The sequence below is a fragment of the Onychomys torridus genome, chromosome 14 (assembly GCF_903995425.1).
Source record: "Onychomys torridus chromosome 14, mOncTor1.1, whole genome shotgun sequence".
Taxonomy (NCBI): domain Eukaryota; kingdom Metazoa; phylum Chordata; class Mammalia; order Rodentia; family Cricetidae; genus Onychomys; species Onychomys torridus.
In genome coordinates, this window is record NC_050456.1 from 37,851,309 (window position 1) to 37,878,565 (window position 27,257).

Genomic DNA, 27,257 nt, shown 5'->3' on the forward strand with positions numbered 1-27,257 from the left:
AGGTGGTGGTGGTGCACACCTTTAATCCCAGTACTTGGGAGGCAGAGGCAGGTGAATCTCTGTGAGTTCGAGGCCAGCCTGGTCTAAAAAGTGGAGAAACCCTGTCTTGAAAAAAAAAGAAAGAAAGAAAGAAAGAAAGAAAGAAAGAAAGAAAGAAAGAAAGAAAGAAGACATCACTTAAACAGAAAAAATTATTAAAGCTACAAAAAACAGTGAATATCACTCTATCAGGTTACCTTCTCAGCCGCTTCAACGGTCCTCTGTGTTTTTTTAGCAGCATACCTCTTATGATCATAATATCTAGAAAAATAAATCTGTTTTAAATATTAAGAAAAATCTTTATAGTTTCTATTTTTCATCTTTTTTTGTTGTTGTTGTTGTTTTTCAAGACAGGGTTTCTCTGTGTAGCTTTGCGCCTTTCCTGGAACTCGCTTTGGAGACCAGGCTGGCCTCGAACTCACAGAGATCCGCCTGCCTCTGCCTCCCGAGTGCTGGGATTAAAGGTTTCTATTTTTAATTTACAGTCCTAAATCATATAGACCCAAAAATTAATTTTTACTAAAAGAAGTATGTAAACATGTTCTGAAGCAGTTTCTTACAAATTGAAACTCCCTTCCAGGAGAGGAGGTTAACAGACCAGGAAGTGAACACGCTTCACATGTCTGAGAAAGCTGTAACCTACAATAAGTACGATTCCTCAAGGTCTCCTTCAAGACAGAGAAGCAGTAAACAACTGCCTGAGGAGACTCCAGCTGAACTACAAGAGATCCCTTGGATTTGTCGAGGTGTCTCTAACTTGAGCCCAGGGCTCCAGATACACAGCTTTCCTGAGGCATCACCCATGTTTCAGCCTTATCCTTGCTCCTATAAGCCAGCCCTCACCCGTACTCCAGTTAGTAACCCAATAAAAACTCACTGGCTCACCAAGTGAGACTTTGGTGCAGTCCTTATTTTGGTGTGTTGTGGATTCCCTTCCTGAGGTGAACAGACACAGACGTGCATATGTATGTGTGTTGTGCTTCATCTCCCCAGGGAAAGTCTCATCATACAACAGGCAAAATGACACCCGTTCTTAACATCCTACTGATTTACTATAGGTAATATTTTACCAAGAATTTATAGTTGGGTGTAGAGATATGAGTTATCAGTTAGCAGTACTGGCAGCTCTTCCAGAGGACCCTGGTTTGGTTCCTGTTATCCATACTGCTGCTCACAATCATCTGTAACTCCAGTTCAGGGATCTGACACCCTTTTCTGGCTTCCCCAGACACCAGGCACACACTGGCGCACATAATACATGCAAGTAAACTATTCATACATACGAATAAAAGCTAAAAGGAATAGTTAAATGGCTTACTTTTTGGCATTGGCATAGGCTGACAGGCTGAGATCCACATCAACAAGCAGCGGCTTGTTTTTCTGAGGCTTCTGCAGCTGCTTGTTCTTTTGCTTTTTCTTTTTCCCTTTTGGTGGTTCAGCATCACTGTTCTGAACACTGGCATCAGCATCACCATCATCATCTTCCTCCTCTGATAACAAGTATGGATTTCTATTAAAAATATTCAATAGTATTTCACTACTGTCAATGACATCACTTTTCATTTCAAATTTTCCTCAATAAAATTAGCAATGATTTAGTTATATATTTTCTATGTGAGAATTCCCAAAGACAGAACTGAAGAGAATACAACGAACCATTAACAAAGGGAAAGCGAGCACTAGCTGGGAAGGCGCACTCACCGTAGCAGCATGGTAACATGGTTGGTCTGCAGTTTTAGTTCTTTGATCGCACTGGCAACAGGGTCTCCTTGGGCCTGGGCCTCTTTCACGATCACCCCGATCTCTGTCCAGTCTATCTGGTTGGCTAATGCACTTCGGACCACCTGGATGGCTCGGTCGACTACCTGGAGGTTCATCTCTATGAGCTCTCCTTTCAGTTTGTCCAGTTCCTTAAGAAACAAACCCAATGGATTCTCTGTAAAGCCAGCTGAGATGACTGTATTCGGAGAAGAACTGGAAAAGCTCGGCAAAATACCTGAGCCTGCTGGAGAGCTTCTAGTCTGTTTTCATGGTCCTTTCGAACGTTATCTAATTTCTTCAGGGCTTGTTTTTCCTGTCAGTAACAAAACAGATTTTCCAGGTTAGTTTTCCTTCAATGCACAGTACTTCCACTCTCAATTCCTAAAACTTACTGTCCTAACAGTTCCTCGACGGTTAGGCATCACACAGGCAGCTGTAAAGGTTTCTCCATAAGCCAGCTAACGGTGGTGCACACCTTTAATCCCAGCACTGGGGAGGCAGAGGCAGAGGCAGGCAGATCGAGTTTCAGGACAGCCAGCAGTACACAGAGAAATCCTGTCTTGAAAAACCAAAAAGAAAAAAAGTCTTCCCATAGTTCACTCCCTTAAGCCATGTCGTGTTGAAATATTATCTCTATCTACCTCTCAGTTCCTGTATGTGTGCTTTGGTTACAAGTAAGTTAAATATAAAGTATGACCCCAACTCCCTTAGTATTATTCAAACAGGCAAAATTCAAGATTTCTTAAGGCATAAGTTTTTCTTTCTTTTTTTTGGGTTTGGTTTTCGAGACAGGGTTTCTTTGTGTAGCTTTGTGCCTTTCCTGGAACTCACTCTATGGCCCAGGAGGGCCCCAACTCACAAAGATCTGCCTGCCTCTGCCTCCCAAGTGCTGGGATTAAAGGCATGTGCCACCACCACCTGGCTAAGTTTTTCTTTCTTATGTAGCATTAGAGATCAAACCCAGGGCCTCATGCACTCTACCACTAAATTACATCAGTAGTTCCAAATAAATTTTTTTAAAATTTATTTTAGTAACATGTATGTGAATTACAGGTGCTCATGGAGGCCAGAGAGGACACTGGAACTCCTGGAGGTGGAGTCAGAGGTGATTCTGAGCAGCCCAATGTGGGTCATAGGAACTTAATTTGTATCCTCTCCAAGAACAGTATATGCTCTTAACAGGTGAGCTCCCTCCACACCCCCATTAATTCTTGTGTAAAATATGTATTTAAAGATTTTATGTGTATATATGTATGGATTTCTATATGTGAAGTCCAGAGGAGGGATCAAATCCCCTAGCACTAGAGTTACAGACAGTTGTGAGCCTCTTGGCATGGCTGCTAGGAACTGAACCCGGGTCCTCTGGAAGAGCATTATGCATCCTTACCCATTCTCTCTAGCCTCCTAGTAAGTTCTTTAAAAGTGCAAACCAGGGGCTGGAGAGATGGCTCAGTGATTAAGAATACTTGCTATTCTTGGAGAGGACCCAGGCTTGGTTCCCTGAATCTCCATGGTGACTCCTAAGCATCTGTAACTCCAGTTCCACGGGATCTGACACTGTCTTTTGACCTCCATGGGCAGCAGGCACACATGTGGTACACATACATGCAGACAAAATACTTATACACATGAAATAAATACATCTAAAATCAACTTATTTTTTTCTTTCTTCAAGTCAGGGTCTCACTATGTAGCCCTGGCTGTCCTGGAACTTGCTCTGTAGAGCAGGCCAGGTTGAACTCAGAGATCCACCGCCTCTGCCTCCCGAGTGCTGGGATTGAAGGTGTGCGCAATCCCACCCCCACTAAAACCAACTTTTTAAAGGCACAAATTATCATTTTATTGACATTTAGTTATCTCAGCACTATATTCCAGTATTTTTTATTAACACCTTTCCCTCACATAATAATACAAAGGTTCAGAGAAGTTATTTCACCTCCTGCATAACATTTATCAGACATAATTTATACTTCAGAGTTTGTTTTTGGGAAAGGGTCTCATATGTAGCAAGGCTGGCCTCAAACTCACCAGCCTAATTCCTGATCCTCCTGACTCCACTTCTCCTCAGCAGGGATTACAGGCATACACTACCATCCTGACTTATATTTCAAAATTACTGATTTGAGGACTATTTTTTAATACTTTATAGCATCACCAATTAATTATTATTTAAATGTTGAGCAAAATACCTAAAGGATCTAATTTATAAGAGTGGGAACTATTAAAAATGATTACCACAAAAAGTTATTGGCATAGTCTGAGTATCCTTAAACCTAGGTGTTTGGTACATTTCTTATGATGGAATTGTTTTGGATTTTGGAATACCTGTATACTCACGATCAGCTGTGCAGCCCTAATATAAATATCTGAAACCCTTTCAATATCATTGTGTTGATCTAATTGCATATAAAATTGCATTGGTGCCCTAATGCAGTGGGGCTAGGCATGCATACATACATATATACATGCAGGCAAAATATTCATACCTATAAAATAAATGAATATTGCTGTGCATGCTTTTAATCCCAGCACTTAGGAGGCAGAGACAGATCCATCTCTGTGAGTTTCGGGACAGCCAGGGCTATGTATAGACTCTGTCTCAAAAAACAAAATTAAAAATATAATAATAATATTAATAACGAGTATTCTTGCTAAATATCTGTTCTCTAGCCAGTGTCCTGCCATCATGTGACAATCACATGATGCAATTTATTTAGCTACATGCTTGGAAATTGTACTATTTTAAGACAAAAGGGAAGAGTGTGTAAGCAGTCATATAACTTGAAATCTTACACTATTTTTGTTATGTTTAACTCTTTTTTTTTTTTAAAGATTTATTTATTTATTATGTACACAGTGTTCTGCCTGCATGTATTCTAGCAGGCCAGAAGAGGGCACCAGATCTCATTATAGATGGTTATCACCACCATGTGGTTGCTGGGAATTGAACTCAGGACCTCAGGAAGAACAGTCATGCTCTTAACCTCTGAGCCATCTCTCCAGCCCTGTAACTCTTTTTTATAACAACATTTTATTTTCCCCTTTCCCTCCAGCCCCTCCATGCACACTCCTTTGCTCTTTCCCAAACTTATAGCCTTTCTTCAACCACTGTTATACACATTCCCCCCACCCCCCACGCCAAATACAAAAATACAACTTGCTCAGTCCACAGAATACTACCAGTATGTACATGATCTCAGTGCTGCCCAGCTGGTATTGGACAGCCAATTCAGGGGCTTTCCCTGGGGAAGCCCATTTCTCCCACTCTCAGATTCCATAGTTGCCCATAGTTCTTTGGGGTTGAGGCCCTATGGCTAATACTTTTGAAAAAAATCAAATCCCTTCCACATTAAAAGTGACTTTGGGATATATTGTATAAGAGAATAAATAAAAATTAAAAAGAAAAAAGAAACAGATCTATAGCACATGCTCTAAAAACATAGTCAAATATGCTGCAAAAATAGTGCATGTAAAATCCTCATTGAGGAATCATCATACAGAACAGACAAGGACTTAAGTTTTAAAGCAGCTTAAGAAAAACAACACAAAGTTTACAATAAAGAAACAATACAGAAAATACATTCTCCCCCTGGCCCATGTAATGTGTTCCTTATAATGCAGTCTTATAATGTCCAAGTTTGAGAAGCTCTGGGTTGCTTTAAATATCCTGAGTCATACTAGGGTATGTAACAGGCTTTAGAAAGATGAGAAATGGAAGAAAAGTGGGATGATGGAATGAGGGCATACTTCTCCACAGGACTCCCCTGGGTTTTTATCATAAACTAAGAGAAGGGCAGGTCATGGTGGCATGTGCCTTCAATCCCAGATCTCAGTTTGAGGCCAACTTGATCTGCATATCGAGTGTCAAGACAAGCCAGGATAGCGAGTCCCTATCTCAAAACAAAACACTGGGGCTGGAGAGATGCTCAGTGGTTCAGAGTAGTTGCGGCCCTTGCAGAGGACTATTCAGTTATCAGAATTCACATGACGGTTCATAGCTAACTGTAACTCCAGTTCCGGGGGATCTGATCTGAGAACTTTCATACCATGTCCCTTACTTCTAGAAGGCAACTTATTCTTTTTTTTTATTCTTTTTTATTTATTTTTTTAAAATTACACTCATGATATTAACTACATTTGTGGTATTCATTGATTACATTCTCAATATTCATTCAATAATTATATTTATGATATTCATTAATTACATTGATTTACTATAGTCATGATATTATATCCTGATACTACTGTCCATTTTGTGGGGCTTTCCCATCACATAGATCAGAGATTCTGTACTTAGGAAATCATTTCTCTATATTCCTTTCTTCTCTATCTTGAGATAATGTCTAATCTTTCTGTCTCTATGAATTTGTATATTCTATATATTTCCTGTAATACAATTCTATAGTATTTGTTCCTTTTTTGGAACATAAAAACATTTTATGTACAACTGCAGGAGAAATAATACACAGATGGTTTGAACATAAAAACAGGTTATAATTTAAAAGTCACAACTTATTCTTAAATGAAAGCATATTTACCTCCAAACCACTTTGACTAGCTAGTCTAATACAAATATTTTAAATAATACTATACCTGTTGTAAAGCTTTTAAATCAATTTTCTGACCTTCTATCTTGGAATAAAATTCATCCACGGCCTTATTAAAAAAAAAAAAAAAAGACAAACAGTTGGCTATAAGGAAAAAAAACCATGGTCTCTACTTCACCTTGCACACACACAGTGTTAGCCTGTTTTATACTGTAGTGCCTTTACTGGACCTGACCACATTTTCAATGATACAGCTAACAATGTCAAGAATAAAAATAAGGTCAAGTATTTAGTCTTATCTTTAAATAAAAATGGCAACAACTGTTTCTAATAGTTGTATCTGTAACTGTATTGATTTTTAATCAATCCCCAGATTATTCGGGGGGGGGGGGTTGTTGATTATTTTTTGAGTTACTTTTATTTCTTCTTCTTCTTTTTTTTTTTTTTTGCATTGTTGAAGATTCAATCCAGGGTTTTATGCATGCACTCACATTGGGCTACACTACACACCCAACCCCAAGACAGCATAAACAATTCTTACAACTCATGTCATGTTAACCAGTGAAAAAACAGAACTAGAAAACCCACCTTGTCAAATGATTCAAATTCTATATATGGACATTGTAAATGTTGAGAAAACAAGAAAGGATGAAATTCCTCATACCTGTAAAACATATTTATTATATCACAATTAAGAATATTAATTAGCATACAAAGCAAACTGACCCATGGCTACATACGTGAGTATTTCTTCAGCTGGTTTATCTGCATTCAGGCTTGGTTTTACCTCTCTTTTCTGAATTATATAGCCCTACACAAACAAAAAACAAAAGGCAACTTGTTTTTATACTCATCTATATTCACAATTAACAAAAATTGACATAATGACTGTCGTTTTTTCTAACTGAAGATGCATTTTGAATATGAAAGAAAAATACTAAAGTATGAGGTAATTTTCCAATTGTTAAGCTATGAGATTAAAAGCCACCAATTTTTTTTCAAGTGCTAGCAAATTAAAGAATGCTTCTCTAAAATCAATTCAAGATGAAACATTTTAGCCAGGTACTGTGATCCCTGCCTATAAACCCAGCACTTGGGAGGCCGATGTGGAACATCTTGAGTACTAAGGCCATCCTGGGCTCCACAGCAAGACCTTGTATCAAAGAAAGAGAAACTAGCTGGAGTAAGCACTTAAGACTGCTTGTTGCTTTTCCAGAGGACCCAAGTTTGGTTCCCAGCATCTATAATAGGAGGCTCACAACTATCTATAACTCTAGTTCCAAGGGATTGACACCTTCTTTTGGCCACACTGTGGCATGCACTCACATATGCATATATACATACACGTAATTAAAAATCTTTTAAAAAAAGTCAAACTTTTTTTCCTTCTACACAAATTCCTAAACTGTTCTTGTCTTTTGTGGATTTTGTTTTTTTTTGTTTTGTAAGGATGACCTTGGATTTCTGATCCCCTGCCTCCTCCTCTCAAGTGTTAAGATTACAGGCATGCACTCGTAGTGCCTAATGTATGCAGTGCTGGGGACCAAACCTAGGGCCAAGTGTACTCTAGTCAAGACTCTTATCAACTGAGCTTTATTTTCAGCCCCAACACAGTATTTTCTATAAAAGATAAAGGATAGAAAATATTTTTATGAAGAGACTACCCCAGGTATATAGTCCAATAGTACAGTATGAATTTGTATATACAAGGCTTTGTGTTCAAGCCCCACATAAGAAAAACAAAACAAAACTCTAAGTTAGAACAATAAATAGATAAAAGATATTAAATAGATAAAAGATAATTTATTTCTGGAAATCCAGTAAGATCAAAATAATACAAGGCTGCTGAGATGCAGCAATGGGTAAAGATGTCTGTCGCCAAGCCTGACAAGCCCGAGTTTGATACCTAGCACCCACACAGTAAAGGACTTGGTCAACTCCTGCAGGCTGTCTAACCTTTCCAAGGCTATCATACCTCCCAATAGATAGGTGCATATAAACAATACATGCTAAGTAGTTACATGATGCTGATACCTTTCCACTGAAGTTGGATGTTTTTCTCATATAGTCTTCTGCCTTCTGCACACAAACCAGTATTTTCTCAATATCTAATGGAGAAATAAAAACAAGGGGAAAGGGATGCCAAACAAGTTGATTAACCACTATTAAATAACTATGTATTACTTATTTTTGTTTTCTGAGGCAGGGTCTCATTGTGCATTATACAGTGCTGCCACACCTGGCTCCATATATTTATTAAAATACAAGAATAGCAGACAGGTAGCTGTGTATGGTAGTACAGGCCTCTAATACCAGCAGTAAGGAGGCTGAAACAGGACGATCATGAGTTCAAGGCCAACTTGGCCAATAAAACCCTATCTCAAAAAAGAAAAACAAAACCAAACCAAAACAAAACAAAAAACCAAAAAAACTGGGATGCTGTCAAGTCTCCAGAAGTGGAAGGAAGAAGACCAACTCCTAACAAGCTGTCCTCTGAACACACACATAAACACAGTAAATCTAGTAACAATAAAAATAAAAATAGGCCAATGAGATGGCTGCACAAGCCTGGAGACATGAACTCAATCCCCAGAACCCAACATAAAGGTGGAAAGAGAAGACTCCACAAAGTTGGTCTCAGACCTCCACACAGATGCTATGGCATGTGTCCTGTCTCTCCAACACATATCAGGCGCGCACACACACACACACACACACACATGCACGCACGCACGCACGCACGCACGCACACACACACAAATTTTAACAAAAAAAAAAGGAAAAGTATTTATTAATGAAATAATGTAAGTGCTTAATAAAATAAGCAAAATGAGATAGTTGTTTCATTTGTATAATTGATATATATATATATATATATATATATATATATATATATGGTTATGTTTTGGTCAGCCTATTCTAAATCATCCACCTTTCATACAGGATTCATTCTTTATTCATAAAACTAATTTCCATATATACTTCTTTCTGGGCTTTTTGTAAATTCCTTCTCCAAAAAGTTACTAATTAATTTCTACAGTCTCATAATACATTGTAACCTGTGAAAGGTTTTATATCTATATGTGTTTGGGACAACTCTGGTTACTTAATGTTTTATTTATATATAAGTAACCAGAATTGTCCCAAACACTTTCCCATGCTTTTGCTCATTTTATAAAAAAACACCAAAAATACCACCTTTGTAGTTGAAGTTTTCCTGTGTCACACCTGGCCTGTGATCAGGGCAAATCTCTCCCACCCACCAGTCCTAAGTCTGCTTGATAATTGTTTTGTTATATGTAATTTTACCATGTTAAAGTTAAAACCTTCCTTTTTGAAATAAAATGAAAAGGCGAAGTGCTGTGGATATCACTCTGTATGCTGTGGATGTGTTGCTCTGATTGGTTGATAAAATGTTGACTGGCCAGTAGCCAGGCAGGAAGTATAGGCAGGATAAGCAAAGGAGAATTCTGGGAAGAGGAAGGCTGAGTCAGGAGATGCCTGCCCGCCATCCAGGGAGCAGCATGTAATGGCACACAGGTAAAATCAGGGCACATGTAGTGACAAACAGATTAATAAAAATGGACTGAGTTTAAGTGTAAGAGCTAGTCAGTGGTGGGCCTGAGCTAATGGCCGAGCAGTTTTAATTAATATAAGCCTCTGTGTGTTTATTTGGGTCTGAGCAGCTGCTGGCCCAGGTGGGAGCAGAGGAAACTCCAGCTACACACCACCATCTGTTGTCACTAGAGACAAAGAGGATACATGGCATTAGCATATTTCAGGAAACGTTTGATTTGTATTTTGTTTTTGTTTGTTTATTTGATTGTTTTTTGAGACAGGGTTTCTTGTGTAACACTCCTGGATGTCCTGCAACTTGTTTTGTAGACTAGGCTGGTCTCGAACTCACAGAGACCTGCCTACCTCTACCTCCCAAGTACTGGGATTAAAGCCATGCACCATTATCGCTTGGCATTGATTTGTATTTTTAAACAAACAAAATTTCATTCATAAAATGAAAATTATCTCTATACCTTAGGAAATGATAAATAGTCCTCAAACACAAACACTAGGACTGTTTGAAACATCATATAGAGTCAGACAGGTCATAATTTGTACAAGAACAAATCTTCCTTACATTTACTTTTTAAATTCCTTTTTAAATACAGCTTTAAAATATGTATTATTATTTTATTTTTAAAATATTTATTATTGTATGTTTGTGTGTGTGCCTCAGTGTGCAGGTGGAGATTAGTGAACAGCTTTCAGGAGTCAGTTTGATCCTGGGATCAAACTCAGGTCATCAGGCTTGGGAGCAGGTACCCTTCCACTGGGCTATCTCACCAGCCCTACATCTTATTCTTATTCTGATAAGTTAGCTTTCATAAGTCATTACTGGAGCCTAATTTCATCATGCACCACTTTACAGGACTGCAGAAATTCAAATGTATGGTGAATGCTATTTCTAGATGCACCCTGTGCTTTAAGTCAGAAGGCTAGTAATCCAACTAATCAAGACGTCTACTATCCCAAGCTCAGTATTCAGTGCAAAAATTAGAGGGTATGAAAAGTTCTAAAGTTCAGAGGCATGAAGGTAGGTAAAAAAGACTAAAGTGCTTATTAACAGGGAAAAATGTTCACACTGGAGGAGGAATGGAAGAAAAGTCACATGTGTAGGGTACTCTGATCAAATTTTTGTTTGTTGTTTTTTGTTGCTCTTTTTTTTTTGGTTTTTCGAGACAGTGTTTCTCTGTGTAGCTTTGTTCCTTTCCTGGAACTCACTTTGTAGACTAGGCTGGCCTTGAACTCACAGAGATCCACCTGGCTCTGCCTCCCGAGTGCTGGGATTAAAGGCATGCGCCACCACCGCCCGGCTTGTTGCTCTTTTTAATTAAAAAAAATTTTTTTTTGAGACAGGGACTCACTATGTTGCCCAGATTGTCCTCAAACTCACCAAAATCCACTCTTAGCACGGAGATTACAGGTATGAACCACCATTATTTACCTTTATATATTTACATATATATTATGCATGCATGTATGTACAGGGACAGGGGTAGGGCCCAAATGTAGAGGTCAGAGGACAAATAAAAAGCTGGATCTGGTTCTTTCCTTCCAACATGTGGATCCTGGAGATCAAACTTATGATCCTCAGGCTGGACAGCAAGTACCCTTTACCTGGTGAGCCATCTTACCAATCCCAGACCAAAGTTTTGTAAGTCTAGAGTTATCCAATCACTTATAACTTTAAAAAGCTAAGTTATTCCTAGCAAAGAAACAAGGGCCAAAGGCTGGAGAAATGGCTCAGCAGTTAAGAGCACTAGCTATTCTTCCAGAGGTCACAAATTCAATTCCTGGCATCCACCATGGTGGCTCACATGGGTTCTAACTCCAGTCCCAAGGGATCTGACACCTTCCTCTGGCCTTCCAGGCAAGCATGTAGCAAACAGATACACAAGGAAGCAAAACATTCCTACACATTAAAAAGGAAGGAAAAGGCCAGGCGGCGGTGGCACCCACCTTTAATCCCGGCACTCAGGAGGCAGGCAGATCTCTGAGTTCGAGGCCAGCCTGGTCTACAAAGCAAGTTCCAGGACAGACCTCAAAGCTACACAGAGAAACCTTGTTTCAAAAAATCAAAACAAACAAACAAACAAAAAACCCCACAAACAAACAAAAAAACCAGGAAGGAAAAGAAAGAAGGAAGGAAGGGCAAGGTGTGCTAGCACACACATGTAATCTCAGCATCCAGGAGGCTGAGGCAGGAAGACTCAGAGCTCAAGATGACATTGCACTACAATGTAGGAGAAAGCTTATTTCCAAAAAAATCAAATCAGAAAAAAGAAAAGAAATGAGGTGTTTATCAGCAGTACACTTTTCTAGAACTTGGGGGACTTAGGCTTAATTTCCAGTACTATAAAACTTCAAAGAAAAAGGATCAAAGGAAAAAGGAAATAAGTAAAAATGAACAAAATCGGGACATGCAGACATACCTTTGCTTTCAAGTTTTTCATCCACTTTGACATTGCCAGAGAATCCATTTTCTATAAGACAGTGCTCAATAAGAGCTGGTCCATAGGCTACCAAAGTAAAGAGTATTGTTATTATTATTTTCCTTTAAGACTTCACATTTAAAACACAATATAAATTTATAGATCAGGGGGATGGAGAGATGGCTCAGTGATTAAGAGCACTGGCTGCTCTTCCAGAGGACCTGGATTCAATTCCCAACACCCACGTGGCAGACCACAACTGTCTGTAAATCCAATTCCAGGGGATCTGACACTTTCACACCAATGCACATAAAATAAATTTAAGTAAATTTAAAAAAATTTATAGCTCAGTATGAATAACCTACTCAATATAAACAGCCAGTGAAAGTAATTTTACTTCTTTTCAAATGGTATTAGAATTAAGACCTGAAATAACGAGAGGAGTCTGAAATTACAGCAGAGAATTGGTGCATGTTACAGGCATGTAATGGCATTAAGCAACACACATATAAGAATAGCTAGAAATGTAGTTCAGTGGCAGAGTACTTGCTTAGCACAAAAAACAAACAAACAAAAAACCCTTAGGCTTGATCCTCAATACCACAAAGAAATTATAAGGAAAATTATAAACCATGACTAGAAGGGATTTGTCATTGTATTTCAAGGTAGATTTAGTTTACAAAAATTGACTAAAAGATTATAATTAACAAATGTGCAATACTTAAAAACACTTTTCAAAAGATACACAAGTGGCCAAAAGTTATGAAAAACATGTTCTACACAGATTGGAGAGATAGTCCAGCAGTTAAACCCAAGTGTGATTCCCAGCACCTACATCAGGTAACTCACAATTGGACCTAACTCTAGTTCCAGGAGGATCTGATGCCTCTGAGCTCTACAGGCCATGGCACACATATTCACATACCTACACATAAATAAAATAAAATACAGTTGTACAAGATCACTAATTATCCACAAGATGCAAACCAAAACAATAATGAGGTATCACCCTACAAAGTGAGTTACACAAGATAGCCAGGGCTACATAGAGAGATCCCGTCTCAAATATAAAAAAAGAAAAGAAAAAAGATAAGAAAAAAGATAAAGGTAAGAAAGGAAGAAAGGCAGACAATAGACTGCAATATTACTTGGATATTAAAAAGAATGAAATCCTGTCATTTTGTCATCTGCAGTAACAAGAAAGGAACTGGATACTACGTTAAATGAAATAAGCTAGGTATAGAAACACAAGAGGTACACTGTTTCACAGTACGTAAAATCCAAAAATATTAAATTTCAGAAACAGAGAATGGTTAACAGGGGAACAGGCACGACAGGTTAGAGAAAGGTTCATCAGTGGGTACTGAGTTAGAGTTAGAGAGTATAGAGTTCTGGTATATTACTGCACAGAAGGGTGACTAAAGGAACACAAACACTGCACATGTATATTAAAATCTTGTTGTCCTAATAACACATACACTTTTTATTAGGCACCAGAAAAAAAAAATGTTGGGCATGTTGGAACATGATTTCCATACCAAGAGGCTGAAACAGCAAGATCTCACGTTGGAATCCAGCTTGTACTATATAGTAAAGACATGTCAAAAATTTAAAAGCAGGGGTGGGTGGGAGGCTAGACAGAGATGGCTCAGTGGTTAAGAGAGCACTTACTGCTCTTGCAGAGAACTTGGGCACAGTTCCCAGAACCCACATGGTAGTTTATAACCATCTATAAGTTGTTTGTCTGGATCCACTTCCAGGGTATCCAGAGCTCTCTTCTGACTCCCTGGACATCAGGCAAATACCACACACACACACACACACACACACACACACACACACACACACACACACACAACACTAAATTAAAAAACTAAAATAAGGGGCCGGAGAGATGGCTCAGCGGTTAAGAGCACTGGCTGTTCTTCCAGAGGTCCTGAGTTCAATTCCCACCAACCACATGGTGACTCACAACCATCAGTATTGAGATCTGGTGCCCTCTTCTGGCCTGCAGGCAGAACACTGTATACATAATAAATAAATAAATCTTTAACTAACAAATAAACAAAAAAACTAAAATAAAAAGAAAGAACCCAGGATATAGCTTGGTGGAGGATCAACCGATATCAAACTCAGAAAAAAAATAAAGATTTAAATTAAAACAAACAGGGTTGGGGATTTAGCTCAGTGGTAGAGCATTTGCCTAGCAAGAGCAAGGCTCTGGGGTTCGATCCTCAGCTCAAAAAAAAAAAAAAAAAATTAAAACAACTGGCTAATAAGATAAACCATATTCACAGAACATATTCATATTCACAGAACAACCATATATCAGCGAGATGCAGAAAAGCATCTGAAAAATCCACCACCGATTCCTATTAGAAAACACTCAATAAAGGAACCATTTCCATTTGTCAATGGATACCTATAAAACAAACAAACAAACAAACAAACAAACATACTGCTAATAACATACTTACTAATAAAACACTAAATATATACTCTCTCAGATGAGGTAAAAGGTAAAACTATTCATTTTTACCACAGCTACTTAGCATTGTACTCTAGATCACAGCTAGTGCTGTAAGATAGAATTAATTGGGGCTGGAGAGATGCCTTAGTGGTCAAGAGTACACTTTCAGAGGGCTTATGTTCAATCTCAGCACCTCTGTGGTGGCTTACAATCGTTTGTAATGGGATCTGATGCCCTCTCTTGGTGTGTAGACAAAGCTCGCACATACATAAAATATATAAATAAATCTTAGCAGACAAAATACCCATACACATAAAATAATTTTTCAAAAAGATATAATTATCCAAAAACATTCAAAGTAAAACAGAAAAAGCAGCTTTATTCTCAGAGGAGATATGACCCTATATGCTAAAAATTCCTAAAGACGTGTTATTATATGTATATGTGAAGTGACTTGCACCAAGGGCAAACAAGAGCCCATGGAGGCCAGAACAGCGTCGGAAGCCCTAGAACTGGTTGGTTAGAGGCATCTGAGAGCAACAAATGGGTACTGGGAACTGACCTAGATCCTTATGAGCAGCACACACTCTTTTCACCACCAAGCCATCTCTCCAGCCACTGCATTTATTTTTGAGAAAAGGGCTACTCACCCATCTATCCCAAGCTGGCCTTGAGGTGACTGCAAAGCCAAGGAATGACCTCAAACTTCTGATCCTCCTGCCTCCCAAGGGTACTGGGATTGTAGGTGTGGACCATCAGGCCACTTTTACAGAATGCTGGGGGTTGAGCCCAGGGCTTTGTGAATGCCAAGCAGGCACTCTATTAACTGAGCTATAACCCCAGCTCCCTCTGTACTGTTTTTAAATAAGATCGAACCAATATAAAAATCTCCATCTTTCAGGACAATGAAGCTTAGTGGTAGATGGCTGCTCATCATCATAAAGCCCTAGGTTCAATGTCCAGCAGCACAAAACAAAAACTTCTTTCTTTGAGAATAAAACCATATTTACTCAAAAGATCCCTTTTAACTTCTTGTTCAAAATAATAATAGTGCTTTATTTTTATTTATGTGTATGTTATGTAAATGTATGCCTCATGTGTGTGGATACCCATGAAGGCTAGAAAAGAGTATCAGATCCCCTGGAGCTGGAGTTATAGGTGGTTATGAACCATTGGTCATGGCGCTGTGAACTGAATTTAAGTATCTTTCCAGCCCCTTGTCCAATTTTTTGAAAGGGAAAAAAAATTAAATATATTCGTGAAAGTGTTGTCACACAAACATCTTACTGCAAAATGCAGAAGTACTCACGAAGTAATGGGTTAAGAACTCTCTTCAGCAGTTCGCCCTTAGGAACACTAGCTATTACTTCAGTCAATCTGTGGACAAAATTGGCACATTTTTAATCATCTTATACTTAATAAACTTTATAGCATTACTCACATTCATATTACCTGAATCTACATCAATGTATTTAATCTTTCTTTACAAGAGTCTGAAATTATTCTTGTGGATATGAAAAACTAGTTCTAAAAGTAATTTATCCATAGAGCTAGAGAGGGCTCAGAGGTTAAGAACACTTGCTCTTGCTGAGGACCAGAGGTGCCTTCCCAGCACCCACAACTGGTAGATCACAACCATCTGTAATTCCAGCTCCAGGGGACCTGATGCCCTCCTCTAGTCTCTGTGGAGCATACAAAACACACACACACACACACACACACACACACACACACACACATTTTAAAAGAATTTTTTCTTTTTTTTTAGCTGGAGCTGGGTATGGTGATATATGCTTATAATCTTGAGTCAGAGGTAGATGGAATACCCTGAGTTCAAGGCCAGACTAGGTTACACAGCAAGACTCTGTATCAACACACACATACACAGGCTCATAATTTATTCACAAGGTTCTCATATGGCAACCTGAGACATAAATCCAGGTTTTCTATAAGAAATCAGTATTTTTCAACAAAGTCATGAATTGCTTATCATCAATGTGACATGAAAGATGCATTTCTATATAAAAGTTACATGTTGTTTGTAAATCTACATACCATATCTGAACACCTCAATAGTTACACCTAATTAATTTGCTAAGAACTCTTTAAGAATTCTGTTGCTCGATGTAGCCCCCAAACCAGAGAACCTGTTAAAAATGTCCCCCTTGGAGCCAGGGAGCGGGAGTGGGTGGTGCACACCTTTAATCTCAGTACTCGGGAGGCAGAACCAGCCTGATCTACAGAGTGAGTTCTAGGACAGGCTCCAAAACTACATAGAGAAACCTTGTCTCAGAAAACCAAAGAAAAAGAAAAAGAAAAGAAAAATCCAAACTGAAGTATAAAAAGATATGCACTTGAAGGCTGGGCTTGGTGGTGTATATCTTTTTTTTTTTAAACCTTTTTTAGAAGATTTATTATGTATGCAGTGTTCTGCCTGCATGTATGCCTGAAGGCCAGAAGAGGGCATCAGATCTCATTGTAAATTGTTCTGAGCCACCATGTGGCTGCTGGGAATTGAACTCAGGTCCTCTGGAAGAGCAGCCAGTGCTCTTAACCTCTGAGCCATCTCTTCAGCCCCCTATGTTTTCTGAGTGGTTATTTGGGAGCACTGCTGGGACAGGAAAACTCTGCCTACAGTGGTCCATTCTTCCGCATGCTGTGTTGCCTCCTCCTTTCATGTTGTAATCTCTAGACATTGTGCTGGGTCTTCTCAGGGTCCCTGCTGGGCATACTTTGAAAAAGGCAGGTGTATATCTTAATTCCAGCCGTCTGGAAGCAAAGGTGGATCTTTGTGAGTTCAAGGCCAGCCTAGTTTACACATACTTCTAGGCCAGTCAGAGCTGCACAGTGAGACCTTGCCTCAAAAAGAGAGAGGGGGAGCCGGGTAGTGGTAGTGCACACCTTTAATCCCAGCACTCAGGAGGCAGAGCCAGGCGGATCTCTGTGAGTTTGAGGCTAGCCTGGTCTACAGCGCAAGCTCTAGGATAGTCACCAAAACTACACAGAGAAACCCTGTCTCAAAACAAACAAACAAACAAACAAACAAAAAAAAACCACACACACACCAAGAGTGGAGGAAGGGGAAAGAGAGAGGAGACATCTGCTACCCACAAATAAAACGTAATTGCTCGTATGCATGTTTAAACAATTAAACATTCTTAATTCAATTTTCTGAAATATAACCTAGTTTACCTTTTAATACAATATGATGATTGTATAAACACTGTTACCTTTCTAAAGTCAGCAAAGGTTCAGCAGCTCTGGCATGATCAATGGGATAGTGTTCACGAACAGCAAACTTAACATCATCTGCTTCATCGGTTCGAAACCTTAGGATATTTAAAATTAGGTACTCATAATCTGTAAGAACAATGTTCCCCTGCAATAGAGTAAAATATAATTTAATGTTTTTCCAAATCAGTCTTGAAGTATCTTAAAAACTGCAAAACCAGCAGGCCAACTTAGTAGGGCTCCTTGCACTGACCCAATAGGCTGTGAAATGAATTCTAAGGACTCCAAGTTGGAAGCAACCTAGAGCAAAGAACCTAGAGCAACTTTACATTCTTTGTCTGTTTACTGCATAAGCTGCCTGTAGTACTAACTATGAAAACCTAACAGCTGAGTGCCTTTAATAAGTGTGCCAAAGCCAAGCATGAATGGCATGTGCCTATAATCCCAGCACTCAGAAGGTAGGAGATTCAGGAGTTCAAGGTAATTCTTGGCTACATAGCAAGTTTGAGGTCAGACTCAAGTACATGAGTCTGTCTCACAAATCAACAACAAAAGTTCCAAATTTCAAAAAATTCAGGTCAAGAGAACATGAAATGCAAAGGCATGGAAGAATGAAATAGCATAGTATGTCTGATAAAGGACAACAGTGTCATGTGGCCAGGTGTGGTGGGGCACACTATAATCACAACATTCAGAAGGCTGAGGCAGGAAGATTCCAGATTCCAGGCCAGTCTAGGATACATAGGGAGCCCTATTTTGAAGAGTTTAAAAAAAAAAAAAAAAAAAAGCTGGCTGGGGAAATTGCTCAGTGGTCAAGAGTGCACACTGCTACTACAGAGGACCTGAGCTGATTTCCAGCACCCACAGCAAACAGCTCAACACTGCCTCTTACTCCAGTCCCAGGGGACTCTGAGGATATTTTTTTGGCCTCTGTGAGCATTTGCATTCAAATGCATTCATCCATGCCCACAAATACACATAATTAAAAACGAAAAACAGATCTTCTTACAAGATTCATTTAAAAACATTAGGGGCCTGGAGAGATGGCTCAGCAGTTTAGAGAACTTGTTACTCTTCCAGAGGACCAGGGTTCAATTCCGAGTACCTACAGGGTGGCTCTAGTTCCATGGAATTCAGCACCTTCTTTTGACCTTTTGACCTCTACAGCAATCAGAGGTTTTGTTTTTGTTTTTAAGACAGAGTTTCTCTGTGTAGCACTGGCTATCCTGAAACTCACTCTGTAGACCAGGCTGGCCTCGAACTCAAGATATCTGCCTTCCTCTGCCTCCCAAATGTTGGGATTAATGGTGCCACCACTGCCCCAATACTGAAAATCTTTTTTACAAAATTAAAAAAACTAATTAAATAATCCCTCCCCTGCTATACTACTTTCTGATCTTATGTTACTTTTCTCAGAACTGCTCCTACTAAATGTATTATAACTAAAAAAAAGTTTTGAATTTTTAGTATTTTTGTGTGTATGTATGCATACACACCCACACATACAGCACATATATATAGTATATATATATTACACACACACACACACACACACACACACACACACACACACACACACACATATATGCTGTGTGCGCGGTGGACATGGCATATGAATGTGTCACACTGTGTGTATGGAGGTCAGAGGACAGGTCTGTGGAGATGGTTCTCTCCTTCCATCTTTATACAGGTTCCAGGGAATGAACTCAGGTCTTCAGGCTTCATGGCACATATTTTCAGCTCCTAAGCCATCTCAACAGCCCAAATTTATATTTCTCAGTTTCTTAAGTTGGTCTTGAGTTGCAGTGATCCTCTTTACACACAATCTAATCAACCCTAGATGCACCAATCCTCAAAATTCCAGACATGAAAGCTAGGGGGTCAAATTCTGGTCCACAGAAAGGAAAGATCAATCTTTAAAATACATTCTTAACAACTCCCTCTCACAAATACCACAATGACTAAACAGAATTCCAAGTGCACACTCTCAAAAATAAACTCTTAGTATTCACCACTAATTCATCCCTTATTGGATTTCTAGAACCTACACAGTATGCATACCTCCTTGCTCAGATCCTTCAAATGGAAACTCCCTAAAATCAATGAGATACATTGGAACAGAAAAATCATGAATGAAGACAGACTACAATTCAATTAACATTATGTACCACTATTTAACAGATATTATAAAACATTAGGAAAAACTAATACAATACACAAGAACTTGGTGTTATGTCCAAGTTTAAAAAAGTGTGTGTGTGTATGTCTTTAATCCCAGCACTCAGGAGGTAGAAGTAGGTGGATTTCTGGGAGTTTGAGGATAGTCTGGTCTACAGAGTGAGTTCTAGGACAGCCAGAGCTACACAAAGAAACCCAGCCTTGAAAAAAAAAAAAGACTATTAGCAAAGATGTAGAATTAAAATAACTCTTAACATCATCATCAATTATAACGACAGTGTTGAACATGATGAACGCCTTAAACAACACTGGATGGGAGGAGTGAAAAACAAAAAGGACATATTGCTCTATTCCTTTCCTCCTCTCAATTTAACTCACCCTATCGTAGAGCTCAATGATTAAATGATAAGCAGCTTCCTCGCTTCCAAACTGGAAATCCACAATTCTATCCACACCAAGCTGTTTTGCACTGACTAATCTCCGACTCTTCAAATGTTTTCGACACTAGCAAGAAACAGAAGAAAAAAGCATTTATGCAGTAAAAGTAAATTCCTAACTACTTGGTACTAGTTTATGAAAATTATTTTTATGCCACTGAGAATATTTAAATGGTATATAAAACAGTATTGTCATAAAACAAAAGCTTACAAACGATACTCAGAAGAAAAAATTTACATATTTACTTATTTGGGGCATGTGTGGTAACACATGCATGCCACAGTGAATGAGTTCTCTTCCACTCTCCAGGGGTCAAACTCGGGTCTAGGCCGGTAGTTTCCGTCCATTGAGCCATCCTGCCAGGCCCTCGTGAGCGGGGAAAATCCTTAAGCCTTTATCCTAATAACTTCTAACTGAAACAGTTGTTTTGTATTCTATTTTTTAGAATAATGATGAGAACCAGGGCAACCACTGACTAACCATGCACTAGGCATTACCCTGCTTATGTTATATACCAATAGCTCTTTATTTATCTAAAATACCTTCTTCCGCTTTTGGAGAAAAAAAAAACCATCATTTAAGTAGACAAACATACTAAACTCAGTAGAGTGCCAAGAGTTTGTTACTGTTTTCTGGTGGTTTTTTTTTTTTTTTTTTTTTGAGGCAAAATGTCACCCAGTAGCCCAGATGACTAGCCATCCTACTTCAGCCCCCTGAACATTGGGGTTACCACCAAACCCAGCTCAAGCATTTTTTAGAGTGGCACGTGATGGCAAACTCCTGTAATCCTAGCACAGGAAGAAAGATCATCCTAAATTTGAAACCAGTCTGGTCTATATAGCAAATTCCAAGCTGGGAATGGTGCCCCATGCCTTTAGTTCCAGCACTCAGGAGGCAAGGGAGGCGAGGCAGACAGATCTCTGAGTTTGAGGCCAGCCTGGTCTACACAGCTAGGGCTACACAGAGAAACTCTGTCGCAAAAACAACATCAAAAAAGAGCAAGTTCCAGGCCAGAACACACTGTGCGAAGATATGTCCTGTGATTGGTTTAAATAAAAGCTAAACATCAATAGCTAGGCAAGATTTTCAGGGCAGAGAGAATGCTGGGAAGAAGAAGGATATAGAAGCCAGACAGCCGTAAAATGAGTGGGATAAATAGGATAGAGGTAAAAGCCACATGGTAGAACATAGATTAATAAAAATATGGGTTAATTTAAGTTATAAAAGCTAATTAAGAACAAGCCTAAGCTATCAGCTGAGCTTTCATATTAAGAAGACTCCATGTGGTTATTTGGGAGCTGGCAGGTCAGACAGAAAAAGCCTATCAGCTCTGAGTATCTGAGTTGGATCTTACCCCCTACCCCTCATCATATACCAGGAGAACTGACTCTCCGCAAGTTGTCCTGACATTCACTTGAGAGCCTCAACTTGTGCCTGTCTGTTGTTTCCACCTACATGCACATACTGACACACAAACAAATACATAAATGTAGTTTTAACAAATAGCTTCAAACTTAAAATTTACCTTCATGGCAAAACTAGATGGCATCATGTTCTTAGGCCACTCAAATTCTGTTGTGTGAATACGTATACCAGATTCAAGTAACAATGTAGCTTTAAAATCAGGTCTGTTCAAGAGAAAGTCAAATTTTTCTTTAGGGAATTGCCAAAGCTTACTCTGGGGAAAAAAAACAAACCTAAAATGCAGGTTAAAAACCAACAAGAATGTCATATTTATTTACCAAAAATAAGTCTATAAAATACCCTTACTTTTGAAGCCGAATAAGGTATGTCTTGTTATCCACATCATAAACATTGTTTACTCTCATTCCTAGCAAGCTGCGAAGATAAAAAGAAACACATACACAATCATGTTCTTGTTTGAAGCAAAACTTTCCATCATTTATTAAGGCTGAGGAAGGGGAACTCTTCAACAGGGTATCAGTACCACCTGCTAATGTTGTCCTCCAAATTAACTATAAACATTTAAGCACAAAACGGTCTGTTGGCCTCAGGAACACCAGATAACTGCCTTCATCTGAAACAGCCCAGTTGGGGGAAATACAGTCAAATTTAATCTCACTGACTTATTACGAGTGAGGGTAGCCGTGCCCCACGAAAATACGACAAAACTCATACAGTAAAAGACAAGTTCAGCAAACAGGTCCAAAACTGCGAATCACAGCTGGGGGGGGGGAGATGACACGGGTCCCCTCTTTGGGATGGGAGGAAGAGAAGAAACCAGGCCAGTACGGGGCAATGGCCACCACTCCGGCACCTCCAGTTTTTATCAGATCGACCCGGCAGGGTCCCGCTGGACAGCGCTAGGGGCAGGCTGCACGCGGGCACACGTCCCCGGGGGCTCCCGAGGGCCCCGGCCCCGGAGGTCGGCCCCCAGGCCTAACCAAGCCCCGGGGCACGGGGACGAGCGTGGGGATCCCGGGCCCGGCTCGCGGCCACCCGGTGCCCGGCCTCTGCTTCCTGCGCTCCTCGCGCGAGCCTGCACACCCGCACCACCGTACCTGGCATTCAGCTCCGCGAGCACCGCGCGGAGATCAACCGTGCTGAAGCGGCTCTTCATGGCTAGGGTCCGGGTCGCTACCGCAGTCCTCTCCGCTGCTGACCCGACGCACGGCCGCTAGGCTTCTGCGCACGCGCGCCTGGCTCGTTTCTACGGCAGCCCAGACGACCCAATATTCCTTGAAGCGAAAGCGCGCCATGTAACTGGGAATTTTGGTTCAATCATGATCGGCTCGGTTTTTTATTTTTTATTTTTATTTTTTTATTTTTTCCCTCTCGAAACTGCGTCCCTTCTCTTTGCATTTGGGGGTTCCATGTCGACCTCCACAACGGCACTGCTGGTCAGTAACAATCTTGGAGCGAGTTGAAGGAGAATTTCCCCTGGAGGGCGCTGGCGCTCAGGGCGGAAGAACAAGGGCACTTTCTGAACGCGATTTTGAGCCCAGAGAAAACCCGCACTGTTGGCGTTTCCGCATCCAGACGAGTCCCTAGTGAGAGGTTCCTCTTTTGATGGGTAGGGTCCAAAGTAGGATTCTGCAGCGTGCTGCAGGATTCTCATTCAAATTGAATGTGGTGGGTGCTATACAGCTTGAGTTTCATAAATTCTTAGCACCTCAAATATTCAAGAATTTAGCGAAGATGTCAGATAAAAATAAAGCGTGAGTTCCTGTGGGAGAATGAGAATAATTACTCCTCGCCCACATCCCAGCGTTCTCTGAACTTCTTCTGGTTCTTCGAGCTACTGATTCATGAATTATTCCGGGTCCAAATATATGCTAATTAATTAGTCTATTTTTTTCCCTTTTTAAAAGTTCTAGTATTAGTAATAAGCAAATTTAAAACTAAGAACAAAAATCTATTAGTTATGGACAGTGGAGTGTGTGTGTGTGTTTGTGTGTGTGTGGTTGTTTTTGAAACACGGTCTTGTTATGCAGTCCAGGCTGCCTTAGAATTCTCTATTCTCTTGCCTCAGCTGAAATTACCAACACTCTTAGCAAGGCGGGCAAACTTTAGACAGTAATATTTGTACTTAGAAGTTAAAAGTCATAAGCATTCAAATGACCAATGCGTGAGAACCTGCAGAACGAAACACCAAAGCAGGAAAAGGGTCGGATTAGTGTATCTAAATACATAAGGATTTCTGTAATTATTATTTGGAATTTTTTGAGGCAGAGCATACTGTCAAGGCTGGTCTAAATGCACAATATAACCCAGGGTTACTGGCCTCAGACTCCCTCACCCAGTCTCCTTGGTTTTGGAATTACAGGTACATACTGCCATGCTCAGATCATAAGCCTTTAACGTTGGCAAATGTCTTGATCTGTTTGCTGTTGTTGTAACAAAATGCCAAAGGTTAGATGATACATAGTTTACTTGCCTCACAGTTTTGAAAGCTGGGAATCTGAGATTAAGTGGTCTTGTCTGTTTCACATTTAATGAGGGCTGTCAGGCTGCATCACATGTGAGAGGGAGGGGACAGTTACAAGGTGAGACAGGACGCAGCAGGGACTCAAGAGGCCAGGCTGCTGCTGCTGCTGCTGCTCTTTCCTTCTCCTCCTCCTCCTCTTCCTCCTCCTTTTCTTGTTTTGTTTTTTGAGACAGGGTTTTTCTCTGTAGCCCTGGCTGTCCTGGAACTTACTCTGTAGATCAGGCTGGTATGGAACTCACAGAGATCATGTTGCCTCTGCCTTCTGAGTACTGAGATTAGAGGCATGTGCCACCACAACTGGCCAGGCTGCTTCTTATGACTGTTTTCTCCCGAGATACAGGGGTCCCAGTGTTCTAACCACCCACCTGGTAATATCTAAGTCCCAACCATTAAAGATTCTGTCACCTCCACACCACTACGCCGGTCACCAAGATTCCAAACCCTATCCATATCATAGCATTCTGTAGTGACCATCAAAAATTTTTTTCTGTCCTAAATACAATTAGAAGGTTCAGTGTGTGGCCAAAACACATACAGAGACATAAAAATGGGGGAAAGAACTGACATAAAAAGAGACCAACATAATATATTTAAAATAAAATACAGGCATGTTACAGAAGAGAGCAACAGATAAGAATCTCTTCAGTTCTAATTTTTTTTATACCCGTGAAGCTTTACTCCCTCTGTAAATGGCTTCTGTTACTGTTGTAACAGCCACAAGTGTAGAGATGTAAAGAATGCAAGGCCTTGTCCATGTGCAGCATCCAGGGATGGGTCTGACTAGGGCAGTAAGGGGATGAAGAAAAAGACAGACACACAGACAGAAAGCTGGGATCAAATGGCCAGGGCTCTCTGCTGGAGAAACTCCAGGCCCTCCCCTGAGCTCAGCAAGTTTATTATCTAGAGTTGAACAGAGAGGTGTTGTATACAGTTGAACAAGGAGGCCGAGTTTGTGGTATACAGCTGGACAAGGAGACAGATTTAGCTCATCTCAGTAGGAGCAGTCTTTGTAAGGAGCAGTCTTCAGGCTGTAAATATATAGAGGGGAAAGCTATGGTGGACATTTCTGCATACACTGTCAACATCCACACTTGGACCAGAGGAAGACTTTGCCCTGCCTCTGAACCTCACCCTAGGGGCTTTGCCATTCCTCCACGGGTCTTAATGGGGGTCTTTGGAGTCCTCACTATGGCTGTGCTGTGCCTGTGTGAACAACCCATACTCACTTGAGGCTTTCTCCACTCCTATAACACGAGTTTAATCTCTGAGCGTTCTGAGGGTCAGAGGTCCCAAAGGGGTCTGCAGAGCTGCATTCCCCCACCTCTGGATGTTGGGGGTGGTGTCTCAGGAAAATACCCTGCATTTTCTCTCACAGCTCCCAAAGTTTCCATATTCTTTCATCAGTGATACTGAATGGCTTTGACCTCTGCTTCCAGGTATATCCCCTTCCATAATTCTAGGATTATATTTGGCCCCATCAGAATAACCTTTCTACGTCATGATCCCGAAGTCACTGGAATCTATGAAGTCTTTTTATCCCTCCCGTGTCTGTATGGCCATTTCCAGATGTTAGCATACAGATATCTTTTGAGGAGAGAGGAATTATACCACCTCTCACTCTTAGGTTCCACAAAGCTGAAAAGTTCTATAAGTCTCAGAAAGGACTAAGGGGGTAAGAATTCCAGGGCTAAGAAGGTAGCTAGCTACTCTGATATGCTGCTTACAGGCAAAGCTAAGCTGCTGTGGCTCAAAATTCAGGGTCCTATTTAGAAGAGGAGGGGGACCCCCCCCAATAAAAACACCAAAAACGGAATGAGATATACCAAAATTGTTTTGTCTCTGTTTTTGTAGTAGGGAGAGGGTGAGGCTGTTGTTGTTTTTAATATTTAGCATCTCCTCTGTTTCCGTCTAGTAAATGTATATGACTTAAATTCCTTCTGTTCTTTTGCAGTGATAAGGATAGAGGCCAGACCTTATGCATTCTAAGTTAGGACCACCATGGTCTACATCCTTAGGCATGACATCCAAGTTTTTAAAGGTTGTTCTGTATTCATCTGCAATATAAGACTCATCACAAATGGATGCAGAGGCATGCATTAAAAAAAAAAAAAGCTCGGAAGACATAACAGAAAAATCTCTAGCTAAGAAATGAACGCGGGAACACAGACAGCTAAGTTTATCACTCGCCACTAAACTGCAACTCAGCTTTGTAAGCGGCTTGAGAAAGCACTTTTTATCAGGCGGTTTTTCTCCAACCGCTTTTAAACAAACTAGTAGCCCCTGCTGGTTCCTTGGGTAATAACATCTGTTTAGGGATATATTTTGACGATCCTCCGGTAGGAGTCAGTAGTGAGAGGCTACAAATCCCTGAAAATCTTAAGCGAACCTGTTAAGTTTTAACCCCAAAGGAAATATAAAACCGGAGAATAGACGGGGGAAAGAGTGGGGATGAGGAAGCCAGAGATTTAAGTTAGAAAAAAAATGGCATTGTATATTTTTTTAAACTTTGTGTTAGCCAATTTCTTTGAAACCTAAAAACATAATTTATCCGAATTTTCCTAACGTTAAAGAGCGAAATGCCATTTAAAACAAACAAAAACAAAAAGCCCCGCAGTGGTAGAACTAAAAAGAGACGGGGTCTCGCTATGTTGCCC

General features: G+C 40.1%; 1 protein-coding gene across 1 annotated transcript in view; it reads right to left on the reverse strand.

Annotated features, from left to right (window-relative positions):
* Nucleotides 1-23,288, reverse strand: part of Nemf (nuclear export mediator factor) — a 55,380-nt gene extending 32,092 nt beyond the window's left edge. Inside the window, exons 1-15 of the mRNA XM_036206350.1 lie at nt 23,177-23,288; nt 22,425-22,493; nt 22,180-22,282; nt 20,595-20,720; nt 18,038-18,186; nt 16,117-16,184; nt 12,338-12,424; nt 8,382-8,455; nt 7,088-7,158; nt 6,936-7,011; nt 6,394-6,456; nt 2,036-2,113; nt 1,741-1,949; nt 1,358-1,549; nt 237-300 (exon numbers count right to left, since the gene is read on the reverse strand). Of these exons, the coding sequence (XP_036062243.1) occupies nt 237-300; nt 1,358-1,549; nt 1,741-1,949; nt 2,036-2,113; nt 6,394-6,456; nt 6,936-7,011; nt 7,088-7,158; nt 8,382-8,455; nt 12,338-12,424; nt 16,117-16,184; nt 18,038-18,186; nt 20,595-20,720; nt 22,180-22,282; nt 22,425-22,493; nt 23,177-23,235 (1,488 nt within the window). The 5' untranslated portion in view covers nt 23,236-23,288. The remainder of the gene's footprint in view (nt 1-236; nt 301-1,357; nt 1,550-1,740; nt 1,950-2,035; nt 2,114-6,393; nt 6,457-6,935; nt 7,012-7,087; nt 7,159-8,381; nt 8,456-12,337; nt 12,425-16,116; nt 16,185-18,037; nt 18,187-20,594; nt 20,721-22,179; nt 22,283-22,424; nt 22,494-23,176) is intronic.
* Between the last annotated feature and the right edge of the window lie 3,969 nt (nt 23,289-27,257).